The following is an 18,815-nucleotide window of genomic DNA, read 5'->3' on the forward strand; positions in this document are numbered from 1 at the left end:
GAGCTGATGTGAGGACCTGTCAGTGCACTCACCACCTGCACCATCAGCTCTCAGGGTAGAGGACCCCCATATGTAGAGCTGCTGTGAGGACCTGTCAGTGCGCTCACCACCTGCACCATAAGCTCTCAGGGTAGAGGACCCCCATATGTAGAGCTGCTGTGAGGACCTGTCAGTGCACTCATCACCTGCACCATAAGGTCTCAGGGTAGAGGACCCCCATATGTAGAGCTGCTGTGAGCACCTGTCAGTGCGCTCATCACCTGCACCATCAGCCCTCTGGGCAGAGGACCCCCATATGTAGAGCTGCTGTGAGGACCTGTCAGTGCGCTCATCACTGGTGCCATAATCTCTCAGGGCAGAGGACCCCATATGTAGAGCTGCTGTGAGGACCTGTCAGTGCGCTCATCACCTGCACCATCAGCTCTCAGGGCAGAGGACTCCCATATGTAGAGCTGCTGTGAGGACCTGTCAGTGCGCTCATCACCTGCACCATCAGCTCTCAGGGCAGAGGACCCCCATATGTAGAGCTGCTGTGAGGACCTGTCAGTGCGCTCATCACCTGCACCATCAGCTCTCAGGGTAGAGGACCCCCATATGTAGAGCTGCTGTGAGGACCTGTCAGTGCGCTCATCACCTGCATCATAAGCTCTCAGGGCAGAGGACCCCCATATGTAGAGCTGCTGTGAGGACCTGTCAGTGCGCTCATCACCTGCACCATCAGCTCTCAGGGTAGAGGACCCCCATATGTAGAGCTGCTGTGAGGACCTGTCAGTACACTCACCACTGGTGCGATAATCTCTCAGAGCGGAGGACCCCCATATGTACAGCTGCTGTGAGGACCTGTCAGTGCGCTCTCCACCTGAACCATAAGCTCTCAGGGTAGAGGACCCCCATATGTAGAGCTGCTGTGAGGACCTGTCAGTGCACTCACCACCTGCACCATCAGCTCTCAGGGTAGAGGACCCCCATATGTAGAGCTGATTTGAGGACCTGTCAGTGCGCTCATCACCTGCACCATAAGCTCTCAGGGCAGAGGACCCCCATATGTAGAGCTGCTGTGAGGACCTGTCAGTGCGCTCATCACCTGCATCATAAGCTCTCAGGGCAGAGGACCCCCATATGTAGAGCTGCTGTGAGGACCTGTTAGTGCACTCACCCCTGGTGCCATAATCTCTCAGAGCGGAGGACCCCCATATGTAGTGCTGCTGTGAGGACCTGTCAGTGCGCTCACCACCTCCACCATAAGATCTCAGGGTAGAGGACCCCCATTTGTAGAGCTGCTGTGAGGACCTGTCAGTGCACTCACCACCTGCACCATCAGCTCTCAGGGTAGAGGACCCCCATATGTAGAGCTGATTTGAGGACCTGTCAGTGCGCTCATCACCTGCACCATAAGCTCTCAGGGCAGAGGACCCCCATATGTAGAGCTGCTGTGAGGACCTGTCAGTGCGCTCATCACCTGCATCATAAGCTCTCAGGGCAGAGGACCCCCATATGTAGAGCTGCTGTGAGGACCTGTTAGTGCACTCACCACTGGTGCCATAATCTGTCAGAGCGGAGGACCCCCATATGTAGTGCTGCTGTGAGGACCTGTCAGTGCGCTCACCACCTCCACCATAAGATCTCAGGGTAGAGGACCCCCATTTGTAGAGCTGCTGTGAGGACCTGTCAGTGCGCTCACCACCTCCACCATAAGATCTCAGGGCAGAGGACCCCCATATGTAGAGCTGCTGTGAGGACCTGTCAGTGCGCTCATCACCTACACCATCAGCTCTCAGGGCATAGGACCCCCATATGTAGAGCTGCTGTAAGAACCTGTCAGTGCGCTCATCACCTGCACCATTAGTTCTCAGGGTAGAGGATCCCCATATGTAGAGCTGATGTGAGGACCTGTCAGTGCGCTCATCACCTGCACCATTAGTTCTCAGGGAAGAGGACCCCCATATGTAGAGCTGCTGTGAGGACCTGTCAGCGCGCTCATCACCTGCACAATAAGCTCTCAGGGCAGAGGACCCCAATATGTAGAGCTGCTGTGAGGACCTGTCAGTGCGCTCATCACCTGCACCATAAGCTCTCAGGGCATAGGACCCCCATATGTAGAGCTGCTGTGAGGACCGGTCAGTGCACTCACCACCTGCACCATCAGCTCTCAGCTCAGAGGACTCCCATATGTAGAGCTGCTGTGAGGACCTGTCAGTGCGCTCATCACCTGCACCATAAGCTCTGAGGGTAGAGGACCCCCATATGTAGAGCTGCTGTGAGGACCTGTCAGTGCACTCACCACTGGTGCCATAATCTCTCAGAGCGGAGGACCCCCATATGTAGAGCTGCTGTGAGGACCTGTCAGTGCGCTCACCACCTGCACCATAAGCTCTCAGGAAAGAGGACTCCCATATGTAGAGCTGATGTGAGGACCTGTCAGTGCACTCACTACCTGCACCATCAGCTCTCAGGGTAGAGGACCACCATATGTAGAGCTGCTGTGAGGACCTGTCAGTGCGCTCATCACCTGCACCATAAGCTCTCAGGGCAGAGGACCCCCATATGTAGAGCTGCTGTAAGAACCTGTCAGTGAGCTCACCACCTGCACCATAAGTTCTCAGGGTAGAGGACTCCCATATGTAGAGCTGCTGTGAGGACCTGTCAGTGCGCTCACCACCTGCACCATAAGTTCTCAGGGTAGAGAACCCCCATATGTAGAGCTGCTGTGAGGACCTGTCAATGCGCTCAACACCTGCACCATAAGTTCTCAGGGTAGAGGACCTCCATATGTAGAGCTGCTGTGAGGACCTGTCAGTGCGCTCATCACCTGCACCATAAGCTCTCAGGGTAGAGGACCCCCATATGTAGAGCTGCTGTGAGGACCTGTAAGTGCGCTCATCACCTGCACCATAAGCTCTCAGGGCAGAGGACCCCCATATGTAGAGATGCTGTAAGAACCTGTCAGTGCGCTCATCACCTGCACCATCAGCTCTCAGGGTAGAGGACCCCCATATGTAGAGCTGATGTGAGGACCTGTCAGTGCACTCACCACTGGTGCCATAATCTCTCAGAGCGGAGGACCCCCATATGTAGAGCTGCTGTGAGGACCTGTCAGTGCGCTCACCACCGGTACCATAAGCTCTCAGGGTAGAGGACCCCCATATGTAGAGCTGCTGTGAGGATCTGTCAGTGCGCTCTCCACCTGCACCATAAGCTCTCAGGGTAGAGGACCCCCATATGTAGAGCTGCTGTGAGGACCTGTCAGTGCGCTCATCACCTGCAGCACAAGCTCTCAGGGCAGAGGACCTCCATATGTAGAGCTGCTGTAAGAACCTGTCAGTGCGCTCATCACCTGCACCATCAGCTCTCAGGGTAGAGGACCCCCATATGTAGAGCAGCTGTGAGGACCTGTCAGCGCGCTCACCACCTGCACCATAAGCTCTCAGGGTAGAGGACCTCCATATGTAGAGCTGCTGTGAGGACCTGTCAGTGCACTCACCACCTGCACCATAAGCTCTCAGGGTAGAGGACCCCCATATGTAGTGCTGCTGTGAGGACCTGTCAGTGCACTCACCACCTGCACCATAAGCTCTCAGGGCAGAGGACCCCCATATGTAGAGCTGCTGTAAGAACCTGTCAGTGCGCTCATCACCTGCACCATCAGCTCTCAGGGTAGAGGACCCCCATATGTAGAGCTGCTGTGAGGACCTGTCAGTGCGCTCATCACCTGCACTATAAGCTCTCAGGGTAGAGGACCCCCATATGTAGAGCTGCTGTGAGGACCTGTCAGTGCGCTCTCCACCTGCACCATAAGTTCTGAGGGCGGAGGACCCCCATATGTAGAGCTGCTGTGAGGACCTGTCAGTGCGCTCATCACCTGCACCATCAGCTTTCAGGGTAGAGGACTCCCATATGTAGAGCTGCTGTGAGGACCTGTCAGTGCACTCAACACTGGTGCCATAATCTCTCAGAGCGGAGGACCCCCATATGTAGAGCTGATGTGAGGACCTGTCCGTGCACTCACCACCTGCACCATCAGCTCTCAGGGTAGAGGACCCCCATATGTAGAGCTGCTGTGAGGACCTGTCAGTGCACTCACCAACTGCACCATCAGCTCTCAGGGCAGAGGACCCCCATATGTAGAGCTGCTGTGAGGACCTGTGAGTGCGCTCTCCACCTGCACCATAAGCTCTCAGGGTAGAGGACCCCCATATGTAGAGCTGCTGTGAGGACCAGTCAGTGCACTCACCACATGCATCATCAGCTTTCAGGGCAGAGGACCCCCATATGTAGAGCTGCTGTGAGGACCTGTCAGTGCGCTCACCACCTGCACCATCAGCTCTCAGGGCAGAGGACCCCCATATGTAGAGCTGCTGTGAGGACCTGTCAGTGCGCTCATCACCTGCACCATCAGATCTCAGGGTAGAGGACCCCCATATGTAGAGCTGCTGTGAGGACCTGTCAGTGTGCTCACCACCTGCACCATCAGCTCTCAGGGTAGAGGACCCCCATATGTAGAGCTGCTGTGAGGACCTGTCAGTGCGCTCTCCACCTGCACCATAAGTTCTGAGGGCGGAGGACCCCCATATGTAGAGCTGCTGTGAGGACCTGTCAGTGCGCTCTCCACCTGCACCATAAGCTCTTAGGGTAGAGGACCCCCATATGTAGAGCTGCTGTGAGGACCTGTCAGTGCGCTCACCACCTGCACCATAATCTCTCAGGGTAGAGGACCCCCATATGTAGAGCTGCTAAAGACATGTCAGTGCGCTCATCACCTGCACCATAAGCTCTCAGGGTAGAGGACCCCCATATGTAGAGCTGCTGTGAGGACTTGTCAGTGCGCTCACCACCTGCACCATAATCTCTCAGGGTAGAGGACCCCCATATGTAGAGCTGATGTGAGGACCTGTCAGTGCACTCAACACCTGCACCATCAGCTCTCAGGGTAGAGGACCCCCATATGTAGAGCTGCTGTGAGGACCTGTCAGTGCACTCTCCACCTGCACCATAAGCTCTCAGGGTAGAGGGCCCCCATATGTAGAGCTGCTGTGAGGACCTGTCAGTGCTATCATCACCTGCACCATAAGCTCTCAGGGTAGAGGACCCCCATATGTAGAGCTGCAGTGAGGACCTGTCAGTGCGCTCTCCACCTGCACTATCAGCTCTCAGAGTAGAGGACTACCATATGTAGAGCTGCTGTGAGGACCTGTCAGTGCGCTCACCACCTGCACCATCAGCTCTCAGGGAGGAGGACCCCCATATGTAGAGCTGTTGTGAGGACCTGTCAGTGCGCTCATCACCTGCAACATAAGCTCTCAGGGTAGAGGACCCCCATTTGTAGAGCTGCTGTGAGGACCTGTCAGTGCGCTCTCCACCTGCACCATAAATTCTCAGGGCAGAGGACCCCCATATGTAGTGCTGCTGTGAGGACCTGTCAGTGCGCTCACCACCTGCACCATCAGCTCTCAGGGTAGAGGACTCCCATATGTAGAGCTGCTGTGAGGACCTGTCAGTGCGCTCACCACCTGCACCATCAGCTCTCAGGGCGGAGGACCCCCATATGTAGAGCTGCTGTGAGGACCTGTCAGTGCGCTCATCACCTGCAACATAAGCTCTCAGGGCAGAGGACCCCCATATGTTGAGCTGCTGTGAGGACCTGTCAGTGCGCTCACCACCTGCACCATAAGCTCTCAGGGCAGAGGACCCCAATATGTAAAGCTGCTGTGAGGACCTATCAGTGCGCTCATCACCTGCAACCTAAGCTCTCAGGGTAGAAGACCCCCATATGTAGAGCTGCTGTGAGGACCTGTCAGTGCGCTCATCACCTGCACCATTAGCTCTCAGGGTAGAGGACCCCCATATGTAGAGCTGCTGTAAGAACCTGTCAGTGCGCTCATCATCTGCTCCATAAGCTCTCAGGGTAGAGGACCCCCATATGTAAAGCTGCTGTGAGGACCTGTCAGTGCGCTCATCACCTGCACCATAAGCTCTCAGGGCAAAGGACCCCCATATGTAGAGCTGCTGTGAGGACCTGTCAGTGCGCTCATCACCTGCACCATCAGCTCTCAGGGCAGAGGACCCCCATATGTAAAGCTGCTGTGTGGACCTGTCAGTGCACTCATCACCTGCACCATCAGCTCTCAGGGCAAAGGACCCCCATATGTAGAGCTGCTGTGAGGACCTGTCAGTGCGCTCATCACCTGCACCATCAGCTCTCAGGGTAGAGGATCCCCATATGTAGAGCTGCTGTGAGGACCTGTCAGTGCACTCATCACCTGCACCATCAGCTCTCAGGGTAGAGGATCCCCATATGTAGAGCTGCTGTGAGGACCTGTCAGTGCACTCACCACCTGCTCCATAAGCTCTCAGGGTAGAGGACCACCATATGTAGAGCTGATGTGAGGACCTGTCAGTGCACTCACCACCTGCACCATCAGCTCTCAGGGTAGAGGACCCCCATATGTAGAGCTGCTGTGAGGACCTGTCAGTGCGCTCATCACCTGCAACATAAGCTCTCAGGGTAGAGGATCCCCATATGTAGAGCTGCTGTGAGGACCTGTCAGTGCACTCACCACCTGCACCATCAGCTCTCAGGGTAGAGGACCCCCATATGTAGAGCTGCTGTGAGGACCTGTCAGTGCGCTCATCACCTGCAACATAAGCTCTCAGGGTAGAGGACCCCCATATGTAGAGCTGATGTGAGGACCTGTCAGTGCACTCACCACCTGCACCATCAGCTATCAGGGTAGAGGATCCCCATATGTAGAGCTGCTGTGAGGACCTGTCAGTGCACTCACCACCTGCACCATAAGCTCTCAGGGTAGAGGACCCCCATATGTAGAGCTGCTGTGAGGACCTGTCAGTGCGCTCATCACCTGCACCATCAGCTCTCAGGGTAGAGGACCCCCATATGTAGAGCTGCTGTGAGGACCTGTCAGTGCGCTCATCACCTGCACCATAAGCTCTCAGAGCGGAGGACCTCCATTTGTAGAGCTGTTGTGAGGACCTGTAAGTGCACTCACCACCTGCACCATCAGCTCTCAGGGTAGAGGACCCCCATATGTAGAGATGCTGTGAGGACCTGTCAGTGCGCTCATCACCTGCACCATCAGCTCTCAGGGCAGAGGACCCCCATATGTAGAGCTGCTGTGAGGACCTGTCAGTGCACTCACCAACTGCATCATCAGCTCTCAGGGCAGAGGACCCCCATATGTAGAGCTGCTGTGAGGACCTGTCAGTGCGCTCATCACCTGCACCATCAGCTCTCAGGGCAGAGGACCCCCATATGTAGAGCTGCTGTGAGGACCTGTCAGTGCGCTCATCACCTGCACCATCAGCTTTCAGGGTAGAGGACTCCCATATGTAGAGCTGCTGTGAGGACCTGTCAGTGCACTCAACACTGGTGCCATAATCTCTCAGAGCGGAGGACCCCCATATGTAGAGCTGATGTGAGGACCTGTCAGTGCACTCACCACCTGCACCATCAGCTCTCAGGGTAGAGGACCCCCATATGTAGAGCTGCTGTGAGGACCTGTCAGTGCGCTCACCACCTGCACCATAAGCTCTCAGGATAGCGGACCCCCATATGTAGAGCTGCTGTGAGGACCTGTCAGTGCACTCACCACCTGCACCATAAGGTCTCAGGGTAGAGTACCCCCATATGTAGAGCTGATGTGAGGACCTGTCAGTGCGCTCACGACCCGCATCATAATCTCTCAGGGTAGAGGACCCCCATATGTAGAGTTGATGTGAGGACCTGTCAGTGCACTCACCACCTGCACCATCAGCTCTCAGGGTAGAGGACCCCCATATGTAGAGCTGCTGTGAAGACCTGTCAGTGCGCTCACCACCTGCACCATCAGCTCTCAGGGTAGAGGACCCCCATATGTAGAGCTGCTGTGAGGACCTGTCAGTGCACTCACCACCTGCACCATAAGCTCTCAGGGTAAAGGACCACCATATATAGAGCTGCTGTGAGGACCTGTCAGTGCGCTCTCCACCTGCACCATAAGCTCTCAGGGTAAAGGACCACCATATATAGAGCTGCTGTGAGGACCTGTCAGTGCGCTCTCCACCTGAACCATAAGCTCTCAGGGTAGAGGACCCCCATATGTAGAGCTGCTGTGAGGACCTGTCAGTGCACTCACCACCTGCACCATAAGGTCTCAGGGTAAAGGACCCCCATATGTAGAGCTGCTGTGAGGACCTGTAAGTGCGCTCACGACCTGCATCATAATCTCTCAGGGTAGAGGACCCCCATATGTAGAGCTGATGTGAGGACCTGTCAGTGCGCTCATCACCTGCAACATAAGCTCTCAGGGTAGAGGACCCCCATATGTAGAGCTGATGTGAGGACCTGTCAGTGCACTCACCACCTGCACCATAAGATCTCAGGGTAGAGGACCTCCATATGTAGAGCTGCTGTGAGGACCTGTCAGTGCACTCACCACCTGCACCATCAGCTCTCAGGGTAGAGGATCCCCATATGTAGAGCTGCTGTGAGGACCTGTCAGTGCGCTCATCACCTGCACCATCAGCTCTCAGGGCAGAGGACTCCCATATGTAGAGCTGCTGTGAGGACCTGTCAGTGCGCTCATCACCTGCACCATCAGCTCTCAGGGCAGAGGACCCCCATATGTAGAGCTGCTGTGAGGACCTGTCAGTGCGCTCATCACCTGCACCATCAGCTCTCAGGGTAGAGGACCCCCATATGTAGAGCTGCTGTGAGGACCTGTCAGTGCGCTCATCACCTGCATCATAAGCTCTCAGGGCAGAGGACCCCCATATGTAGAGCTGCTGTGAGGACCTGTCAGTGCGCTCATCACCTGCACCATCAGCTCTCAGGGTAGAGGACCCCCATATGTAGAGCTGCTGTGAGGACCTGTCAGTACACTCACCACTGGTGCGATAATCTCTCAGAGCGGAGGACCCCCATATGTACAGCTGCTGTGAGGACCTGTCAGTGCGCTCTCCACCTGAACCATAAGCTCTCAGGGTAGAGGACCCCCATATGTAGAGCTGCTGTGAGGACCTGTCAGTGCACTCACCACCTGCACCATCAGCTCTCAGGGTAGAGGACCCCCATATGTAGAGCTGATTTGAGGACCTGTCAGTGCGCTCATCACCTGCACCATAAGCTCTCAGGCAGAGGACCCCCATATGTAGAGCTGCTGTGAGGACCTGTCAGTGCGCTCATCACCTGCATCATAAGCTCTCAGGGCAGAGGACCCCCATATGTAGAGCTGCTGTGAGGACCTGTTAGTGCACTCACCCCTGGTGCCATAATCTCTCAGAGCGGAGGACCCCCATATGTAGTGCTGCTGTGAGGACCTGTCAGTGCGCTCACCACCTCCACCATAAGATCTCAGGGTAGAGGACCCCCATTTGTAGAGCTGCTGTGAGGACCTGTCAGTGCACTCACCACCTGCACCATCAGCTCTCAGGGTAGAGGACCCCCATATGTAGAGCTGATTTGAGGACCTGTCAGTGCGCTCATCACCTGCACCATAAGCTCTCAGGGCAGAGGACCCCCATATGTAGAGCTGCTGTGAGGACCTGTCAGTGCGCTCATCACCTGCATCATAAGCTCTCAGGGCAGAGGACCCCCATATGTAGAGCTGCTGTGAGGACCTGTTAGTGCACTCACCACTGGTGCCATAATCTCTCAGAGCGGAGGACCCCCATATGTAGTGCTGCTGTGAGGACCTGTCAGTGCGCTCACCACCTCCACCATAAGATCTCAGGGTAGAGGACCCCCATTTGTAGAGCTGCTGTGAGGACCTGTCAGTGCGCTCACCACCTCCACCATAAGATCTCAGGGCAGAGGACCCCCATATGTAGAGCTGCTGTGAGGACCTGTCAGTGCGCTCATCACCTACACCATCAGCTCTCAGGGCATAGGACCCCCATATGTAGAGCTGCTGTAAGAACCTGTCAGTGCGCTCATCACCTGCACCATTAGTTCTCAGGGTAGAGGATCCCCATATGTAGAGCTGATGTGAGGACCTGTCAGTGCGCTCATCACCTGCACCATTAGTTCTCAGGGAAGAGGACCCCCATATGTAGAGCTGCTGTGAGGACCTGTCAGCGCGCTCATCACCTGCACAATAAGCTCTCAGGGCAGAGGACCCCAATATGTAGAGCTGCTGTGAGGACCTGTCAGTGCGCTCATCACCTGCACCATAAGCTCTCAGGGCATAGGACCCCCATATGTAGAGCTGCTGTGAGGACCGGTCAGTGCACTCACCACCTGCACCATCAGCTCTCAGCTCAGAGGACTCCCATATGTAGAGCTGCTGTGAGGACCTGTCAGTGCGCTCATCACCTGCACCATAAGCTCTGAGGGTAGAGGACCCCCATATGTAGAGCTGCTGTGAGGACCTGTCAGTGCACTCACCACTGGTGCCATAATCTCTCAGAGCGGAGGACCCCCATATGTAGAGCTGCTGTGAGGACCTGTCAGTGCGCTCACCACCTGCACCATAAGCTCTCAGGAAAGAGGACTCCCATATGTAGAGCTGCTGTGAGGACCTGTCAGTGCACTCACTACCTGCACCATCAGCTCTCAGGGTAGAGGACCACCATATGTAGAGCTGCTGTGAGGACCTGTCAGTGCGCTCATCACCTGCACCATAAGCTCTCAGGGCAGAGGACCCCCATATGTAGAGCTGCTGTAAGAACCTGTCAGTGAGCTCACCACCTGCACCATAAGTTCTCAGGGTAGAGGACTCCCATATGTAGAGCTGCTGTGAGGACCTGTCAGTGCGCTCACCACCTGCACCATAAGTTCTCAGGGTAGAGAACCCCCATATGTAGAGCTGCTGTGAGGACCTGTCAATGCGCTCAACACCTGCACCATAAGTTCTCAGGGTAGAGGACCTCCATATGTAGAGCTGCTGTGAGGACCTGTCAGTGCGCTCATCACCTGCACCATAAGCTCTCAGGGTAGAGGACCCCCATATGTAGAGCTGCTGTGAGGACCTGTAAGTGCGCTCATCACCTGCACCATAAGCTCTCAGGGCAGAGGACCCCCATATGTAGAGATGCTGTAAGAACCTGTCAGTGCGCTCATCACCTGCACCATCAGCTCTCAGGGTAGAGGACCCCCATATGTAGAGCTGATGTGAGGACCTGTCAGTGCACTCACCACTGGTGCCATAATCTCTCAGAGCGGAGGACCCCCATATGTAGAGCTGCTGTGAGGACCTGTCAGTGCGCTCACCACCGGTACCATAAGCTCTCAGGGTAGAGGACCCCCATATGTAGAGCTGCTGTGAGGATCTGTCAGTGCGCTCTCCACCTGCACCATAAGCTCTCAGGGTAGAGGACCCCCATATGTAGAGCTGCTGTGAGGACCTGTCAGTGCGCTCATCACCTGCAGCACAAGCTCTCAGGGCAGAGGACCTCCATATGTAGAGCTGCTGTAAGAACCTGTCAGTGCGCTCATCACCTGCACCATCAGCTCTCAGGGTAGAGGACCCCCATATGTAGAGCAGCTGTGAGGACCTGTCAGCGCGCTCACCACCTGCACCATAAGCTCTCAGGGTAGAGGACCTCCATATGTAGAGCTGCTGTGAGGACCTGTCAGTGCACTCACCACCTGCACCATAAGCTCTCAGGGTAGAGGACCCCCATATGTAGTGCTGCTGTGAGGACCTGTCAGTGCACTCACCACCTGCACCATAAGCTCTCAGGGCAGAGGACCCCCATATGTAGAGCTGCTGTAAGAACCTGTCAGTGCGCTCATCACCTGCACCATCAGCTCTCAGGGTAGAGGACCCCCATATGTAGAGCTGCTGTGAGGACCTGTCAGTGCGCTCATCACCTGCACTATAAGCTCTCAGGGTAGAGGACCCCCATATGAAGAGCTGCTGTGAGGACCTGTCAGTGCACTCACCACTGGTGCCATAATCTCTCAGAGCGGAGGATCCCCATATGTAGAGCTGCTGTGAGGACCTGTCAGTGCGCTCATCACCTGCACCATCAGCTCTCAGGGTAGAGGACTCCCATATGTAGAGCTGCTGTGAGAACCTGTCAGTGCGCTCATCACCTGCACCATCAGCTCTCAGGGTAGAGGACCCCCATATGTAGAGCTGCTGTGAGGACCTGTCAGTGCGCTCATCACCTGCACCATCAGCTCTCAGGGTAGAGGACCCCCATATGTAGAGCTGCTGTGAGGACCTGTCAGTGCACTCACCACCTGCACCATAAGCTCTCAGGGTAGAGGACCCCCATATGTAGAGCTGCTGTGAGGACCTGTCAGTGCGCTCATCACCTGCACCATCAGCTCTCAGGGTAGAGGAGCCCTATATGTAGTGCTGCTGTGAGGACCTGTCAGTGCGCTCATCACCTGCACCATCAGCTCTCAGGGTAGAGGACCCCCATATGTAGTGCTGCTTTGAGGACCTGTCAGTGCACTCATCACCTGCACCATGAGCTCTCAGGGTAGAGGACCCCCATATGTAGAGGTGCTGTAAGAACCTGTTAGTGCGCTCTCCACCTGCACCATAAGCTCTCAGGGCGGAGGACCCCCATATGTAGAGCTGATGTGAGGATAAATGATGGCGCTCCCGTACAGCCACCACTGCAGATAAAATCTCTAAGTTATTTTATTCCATTGTATAAAAGCATCGACCCCCGGACAATCGAGGGAAAAACACAAAGTCTACAAACATGTCGTACTGTGCCGTCACCACCGGAGGGACCCGAGTCCTCAATCAAGGACCCGGAGCCACGAAAGCAATCAGGAGCCCAAAGCCACGAAAGCCATCAGCATCGGTCAGGGGCATGGAGCCACGAAAACCATCAGGGGCCCGGAGTCAGCAATGCAGGATGATGAGATTCTGTCACTAATCTTGGTTCAATGAGCGAACTCCATCCCTGTGTGATCTACAGACAGAATAATACTCAGTAATATCTTATAACACATCTCCCACGAGCTCCAGCCCTGTGTGCTCTACAGACAGTATATAATACACCTCCCTCCCACGAGCTCCAGCCCTGTGTGCTCTACAGACAGTATATAATACTCCTCCCTCCCCCGAGCTCCAGCCCTGTGTGCTCTACAGACAGTATATAATACACCTCCCTCCCCCGAGCTCCAGCCCTGTGTGCTCTACAGACAGTATATAATACTCCTCCCTCCCCCGAGCTCCAGCCCTGTGTGCTCTACAGACAGTATATAATACTCCTCCCTCCCCCGAGCTCCAGCCCTGTGTGCTCTACAGACCGTATATAATACTCCTCCCTCCTCCGAGCTCCAGCCCTGTGTGCTCTACAGACAGTATATAATACACCTCCCTCCCCCGAGCTCCAGCCCTGTGTGCTCTACAGACAGTATATAATAATCCTCCCTCCCCCGAGCTCCAGCCCTGTGTGCTCTACAGACAGTATATAATACTCCTCCCTCCCCCGAGCTCCAGCCCTGTGTGATCTACAGACAGTATATAATACTCCTCCCTCCCCCGAGCTCCAGCCCTGTGTGCTCTACAGACAGTATATAATACTCCTCCCTCCCCCGAGCTCCAGCCCTGTGTGCTCTACAGACAGTATATAAAACTCCTCCCTCCCCCGAGCTCCAGCCCTGTGTGCTCTTCAGTGAGTATATAATACTCCTCCCTCGAGCTCCATCCCTGTGTGCTCTAGACAGTATATAATACTCCTCCCTCCCCCGAGCTCCAGCCCTGTGTGCTCTACAGACAGTATATAATACTCCTCCCTCCCCTGAGCTTCAGCCCTGTTTGCTCTACAGTGAGTATATAATACTCCTCCCTCCCCCGAGCTCCAGCCCTGTGTGAGCTACAGACAGAATAATACTAAGTAATATCTTATAACACACCTCCCCCGAGCTCCAGCCCTGTGTGCTCTACAGACAGTATATAATACTCCTCCCTCCCCCGAGCTCCAGCCCTATGTGCTCTACAGACAGTATATAAAACTCCTCCCTCTCCCGAGCTCCAGCCCTGTGCTCTACAGACCGTATATAATACTCCTCCCTCCCCCGAGCTCCAGCCCTATGTGCTCTACAGACAGTATATAAAACTCCTCCCTCTCCCGAGCTCCAGCCCTGTGTGCTCTACAGACCGTATATAATACTCCTCCCTCCCCCGAGCTCCAGTCCTATGTGCTTTACAGACCGTATATAAAACTCCTCCCTCACCCGAATTCCAGCCCTGTGTGCTCTACAGACAGTATATAATACTCCTCCCTCCCCCGAGCTCCAGCCCTGTGAGCTCTACAGACCGTATATAATACTCCACCCTCCCCCGAGCTCCAGCCCTATGTGCTCTACAGACAGTATATAAAACTCCTCCCTCTCCCGAGCTCCAGCCCTGTGTGCTCTACAGTGAGTATATAATACTCCTCCCTCCCCCGAGCTCCAGCCCTGTGTGTTCTACAGACAGTATATAATACTCCTCCCTCCCCCGAGCTCCAGCCCTGTCTGCTCTACAGACCGTATATAATACACCTCCCTCCCCCGGGCTCTAGCCCTGTGTGCTCTACAGACAGTATATAATACTCCTCCCTCCCCCGAGCTCCAGCCCTGTGTGCGCTACAGACAGTATATAATACTGCTCCCTCCCCCGAGCTCCAGCCCTGTGTGCTCTACAGACAGTATATAATTCTCCTTCCTCCCCCGAGCTCCAGCCCTATGTGCTCTACAGACAGTATATAATACTCCTCCCTCCCCCGAGCTCCAGCCCTGTGTGCTCTACAGACAGTATGTAATACTCCTCCCTCCCCAGAGCTCCAGCCCTATGTGCTCTACAGACAGTATATAATACTCCTCCCTCCTCCGAGCTCCAGCCCTGTGTGCTCTACAGACAGTATATAATACTCCTCCCTCCCCCGAGCTCTAGCCCTGTGTGCTCTACAGACAGTATATAATACTCCTCCCTCCCCCGAGCTCCAGCCCTGTGTGATCTACAGACAGTATATAATACTCCTCCCTCCCCCGAGCTCCAGCCCTGTGTGATCTACAGACAGTATATAATACTCCTCCCTCCCCCGAGCTCCAGCCCTGTGTGCTCTACAGACAGTATATAATACTCCTCCCTTCCCCGAGCTCCAGCCCTGTGTGATCTACAGACAGTATATAATACTCCTCCCTCCCCCGAGCTCCACCCTGTGTGCTCTACAGACAGTATATAATACTCCTCCCTCCCCCGAGCTCCAGCCCTGTGTGCTCTTCAGACAGTATATAAAACTCCTCCCTCCCCCGAGCTCCAGCCCTGTGTGCTGTACAGTGAGTATATAATACTCCTCCCTCCCCCGAGCTCCAGCCCTGTGTGCTGTACAGACAGTATATAATACTCCTCCCTCCCCGAGCTCCAGCCCTGTGTGCTCTACAGACAGTATATAATACTCCTCCCTCCCCCGAGCTCCAGCCCTGTGTGCTCTACAGACAGTATATAATACTCCTCCCTCCCCCGAGCTCCAGCTCTGTGTGCTCTACAGACAGTATATAAGACTCCTCCCTCCCCCGAGCTCCAGCCCTGTGTGCTCTACAGACAGTATATAATACTCCTCCCTCCCCAGAGCTCCAGCCCTGTGTGCGCTACAGACAGTATATAATACTCCTCCCTCCTCCGAGCTCCAGCCCTGTGTGCTCTACAGACAGTATATAATACTCCTCCCTCCCCCGAGCTCCAGCCCTGTGTGCTCTACTGACAGTATATAATACTCCTCCCTCCCCCGAGCTCCAGCCCTGTGTGATCTACAGACAGTATATAATACCCCTCCCTCCCCCGAGCTCCAGCCCTGTGTGCTCTACAGACAGTATATAATACTCCTCCCTCCCCCGAGCTGCACCCCTGTGTGATCTACAGACAGTATATAATACTCCTCCCTCCCCCGAGCTCCATCCCTGTGTGCTCTACAGACCGTATATAATACTCCTCCCTCCCCCGAGCTCCAGCCCTGTGTGCTCTTCAGACAGTATATAAAACTCCTCCCTCCCCCGAGCTCCAGCCCTGTGTGCTCTACAGTAAGTATATAATACTCCTCCCTCCCCCGAGCTCCAGCCCTGTGTGCTCTACAGACAGTATATAAAACTCCTCCCTCCCCCGAGCTCCAGCCCTGTGTGCTCTACAGACAGTATATAATACTCCTCCCTCCCCCGAGCTCCAGCCCTGTGTGCTCTACAGACAGTATATAATACTCCTCCCTCCCCCGAGCTCCAGCCCTGTGTGCTCTACAGACAGTATATAATACTCCTCCCTCCCCCGAGCTCCAGCCCTGTGTGCTCTACAGACAGTATATAATACTCCTCCCTCCCCTGAGCTCCAGCCCTGTTTGCTCTACAGTGAGTATATAATACTCCTCCCTCCCCCGAGCTCCAGCCCTGTGTGAGCTACAGACAGAATAATACTCAGTATTATCTTATAACACACCTCCCCCGAGCTCCAGCCCTGTGTGCTCTACAGACAGTATATAATACTCCTCCCTCCCCCGAGCTCCAGCCCTATGTGCTCTACAGACAGTATATAAAACTCCTCCCTCTCCCGAGCTCCAGCCCTGTGTGCTCCACAGACCGTAAATAATACTCTTCCCTCACTCGAATTCCAGCCCTGTGTGCTCTACAGACAGTATATAATACTCCTCCCTCTCCCGAACTCCAGCCCTGTGAGCTCTACAGACCGTATATAATACTCCTCCCTCCCCCGAGCTCCAGCCCTATGTGCTCTACAGACAGTATATAAAACTCCTCCCTCTCCCGAGCTCCAGCCCTGTGTGCTCTACAGTGAGTATATAATACTCCTCCCTCACCCGAGCTCCAGCCCTGTGTGCTCTACAGACAGTATATAATACACCTCCCTCCCCCGGGCTCTAGCCCTGTGTGCTCTACAGACAGTATATAATACTCCTCCCTCCCCCGAGCTCCAGCCCTGTGTGCTCTACAGACAGTATATAATACACCTCCCTCCCCCGGGCTCTAGCCCTGTGTGCTGTACAGACAGTATATAATACTCCTCCCTCCCCCGAGCTCCAGCCCTGTGTGCGCTACAGACAGTATATAATACTCCTCCCTCCCCCGAGCTCCAGCCCTGTGTGCTCTACAGACAGTATATAATACTCCTCCCTCCCCCGAGCTCCAGCCCTGTGTGCTCTACAGACAGTATATAATACTCCTCCCTCCCCCGAGCTCCAGCCCTGTGTGCTCTACAGACAGTATGTAATACTCCTCCCTCCCCAGAGCTCCAAACTTGTGTGCTCTACAGACAGTATATAATACTCCTCCCTCCCCCGAGCTCCAGCCCTGTGTGCTCTACAGACAGTATATAATACTCCTCCCTCCCCCGAGCTCCAGCCCTGTGTGCTCTACAGACAGTATATAATACTCCTCCCTCCCCCGAGCTCCAGCCCTGTGTGCTCTACAGACAGTATATAATACTCCTCCCTCCCCCGAGCTCCAGCCCTGTGTGCTCTACAGACAGTATATAATACTCCTCCCTCCCCCGAGCTCCAGCCCTGTGTGCTCTACAGACAGTATATAATACTCCTCCCTCCCCTGAGCTCCAGCCCTGTTTGCTCTACAGTGAGTATATAATACTCCTCCCTCCCCCGAGCTCCAGCCCTGTGTGAGCTACAGACAGAATAATACTCAGTATTATCTTATAACACACCTCCCCCGAGCTCCAGCCCTGTGTGCTCTACAGACAGTATATAATACTCCTCCCTCCCCCGAGCTCCAGCCCTATGTGCTCTACAGACAGTATATAAAACTCCTCCCTCTCCCGAGCTCCAGCCCTGTGTGCTCTACAGACCGTATATAATACTCCTCCCTCACTCGAATTCCAGCCCTGTGTGCTCTACAGACAGTATATAATACTCCTCCCTCTCCCGAACTCCAGCCCTGTGAGCTCTACAGACCGTATATAATACTCCTCCCTCCCCCGAGCTCCAGCCCTATGTGCTCTACAGACAGTATATAAAACTCCTCCCTCTCCCGAGCTCCAGCCCTGTGTGCTCTACAGTGAGTATATAATACTCCTCCCTCACCCGAGCTCCAGCCCTGTGTGCTCTACAGACAGTATATAATACACCTCCCTCCCCCGGGCTCTAGCCCTGTGTGCTCTACAGACAGTATATAATACTCCTCCCTCCCCCGAGCTCCAGCCCTGTGTGCTCTACAGACAGTATATAATACACCTCCCTCCCCCGGGCTCTAGCCCTGTGTGCTGTACAGACAGTATATAATACTCCTCCCTCCCCCGAGCTCCAGCCCTGTGTGCGCTACAGACAGTATATAATACTCCTCCCTCCCCCGACCTCCAGCCCTGTGTGCTCTACAGACAGTATATAATACTCCTCCCTCCCCCGAGCTCCAGCCCTGTGTGCTCTACAGACAGTATATAATACTCCTCCCTCCCCCGAGCTCCAGCCCTGTGTGCTCTACAGACAGTATGTAATACTCCTCCCTACCCAGAGCTCCAAACTTGTGTGCTCTACAGACAGTATATAATACTCCTCCCTCCCCCGAGCTCCAGCCCTGTGTGCTCTACAGACAGTATATAATACTCCTCCCTCCCCCGAGCTCCAGCCCTGTGTGCTCTACAGACAGTATATAATACTCCTCCCTCCCCCGAGCTCAAGCCCTGTGTGCTCTACAGACAGTATAATACTCCACCCTCCCCCGAGCTCCAGCCCTGTGTGCTCTACAGACAGTATGTAATACTCCTCCCTCCCCAGAGCTCCAAACTTGTGTGCTCTACAGACAGTATATAATACTCCTCCCTCCCCCGAGCTCCAGCCCTGTGTGCTCTACAGACAGTATATAATACTCCTCCCTCCCCCGAGCTCCAGCCCTGTGTGCTCTACAGACAGTATATAAT

The 18,815-nt window shown here is 54.8% G+C and overlaps 1 protein-coding gene across 1 annotated transcript in view; it reads right to left on the reverse strand.

Moving 5' to 3' along the window:
* Positions 1-12,574: 12,574 nt before the first annotated feature.
* Positions 12,575-18,815, reverse strand: part of COIL (coilin) — a gene marked incomplete at its 5' end in the record, with an annotated part of 29,541 nt that continues 23,300 nt past the window's right edge. Inside the window, one exon of the mRNA XM_073660394.1 lies at positions 12,575-12,870. Coding sequence (XP_073516495.1) covers positions 12,787-12,870 — 84 coding nt within the window. The remainder of the gene's footprint in view (positions 12,871-18,815) is intronic.

The sequence above is a fragment of the Phyllobates terribilis genome, unplaced genomic scaffold (assembly GCF_046119375.1).
Source record: "Phyllobates terribilis strain yellow unplaced genomic scaffold, ASM4611937v1 Scaffold_25__1_contigs__length_18738178, whole genome shotgun sequence".
Classification (NCBI taxonomy): domain Eukaryota; kingdom Metazoa; phylum Chordata; class Amphibia; order Anura; family Dendrobatidae; genus Phyllobates; species Phyllobates terribilis.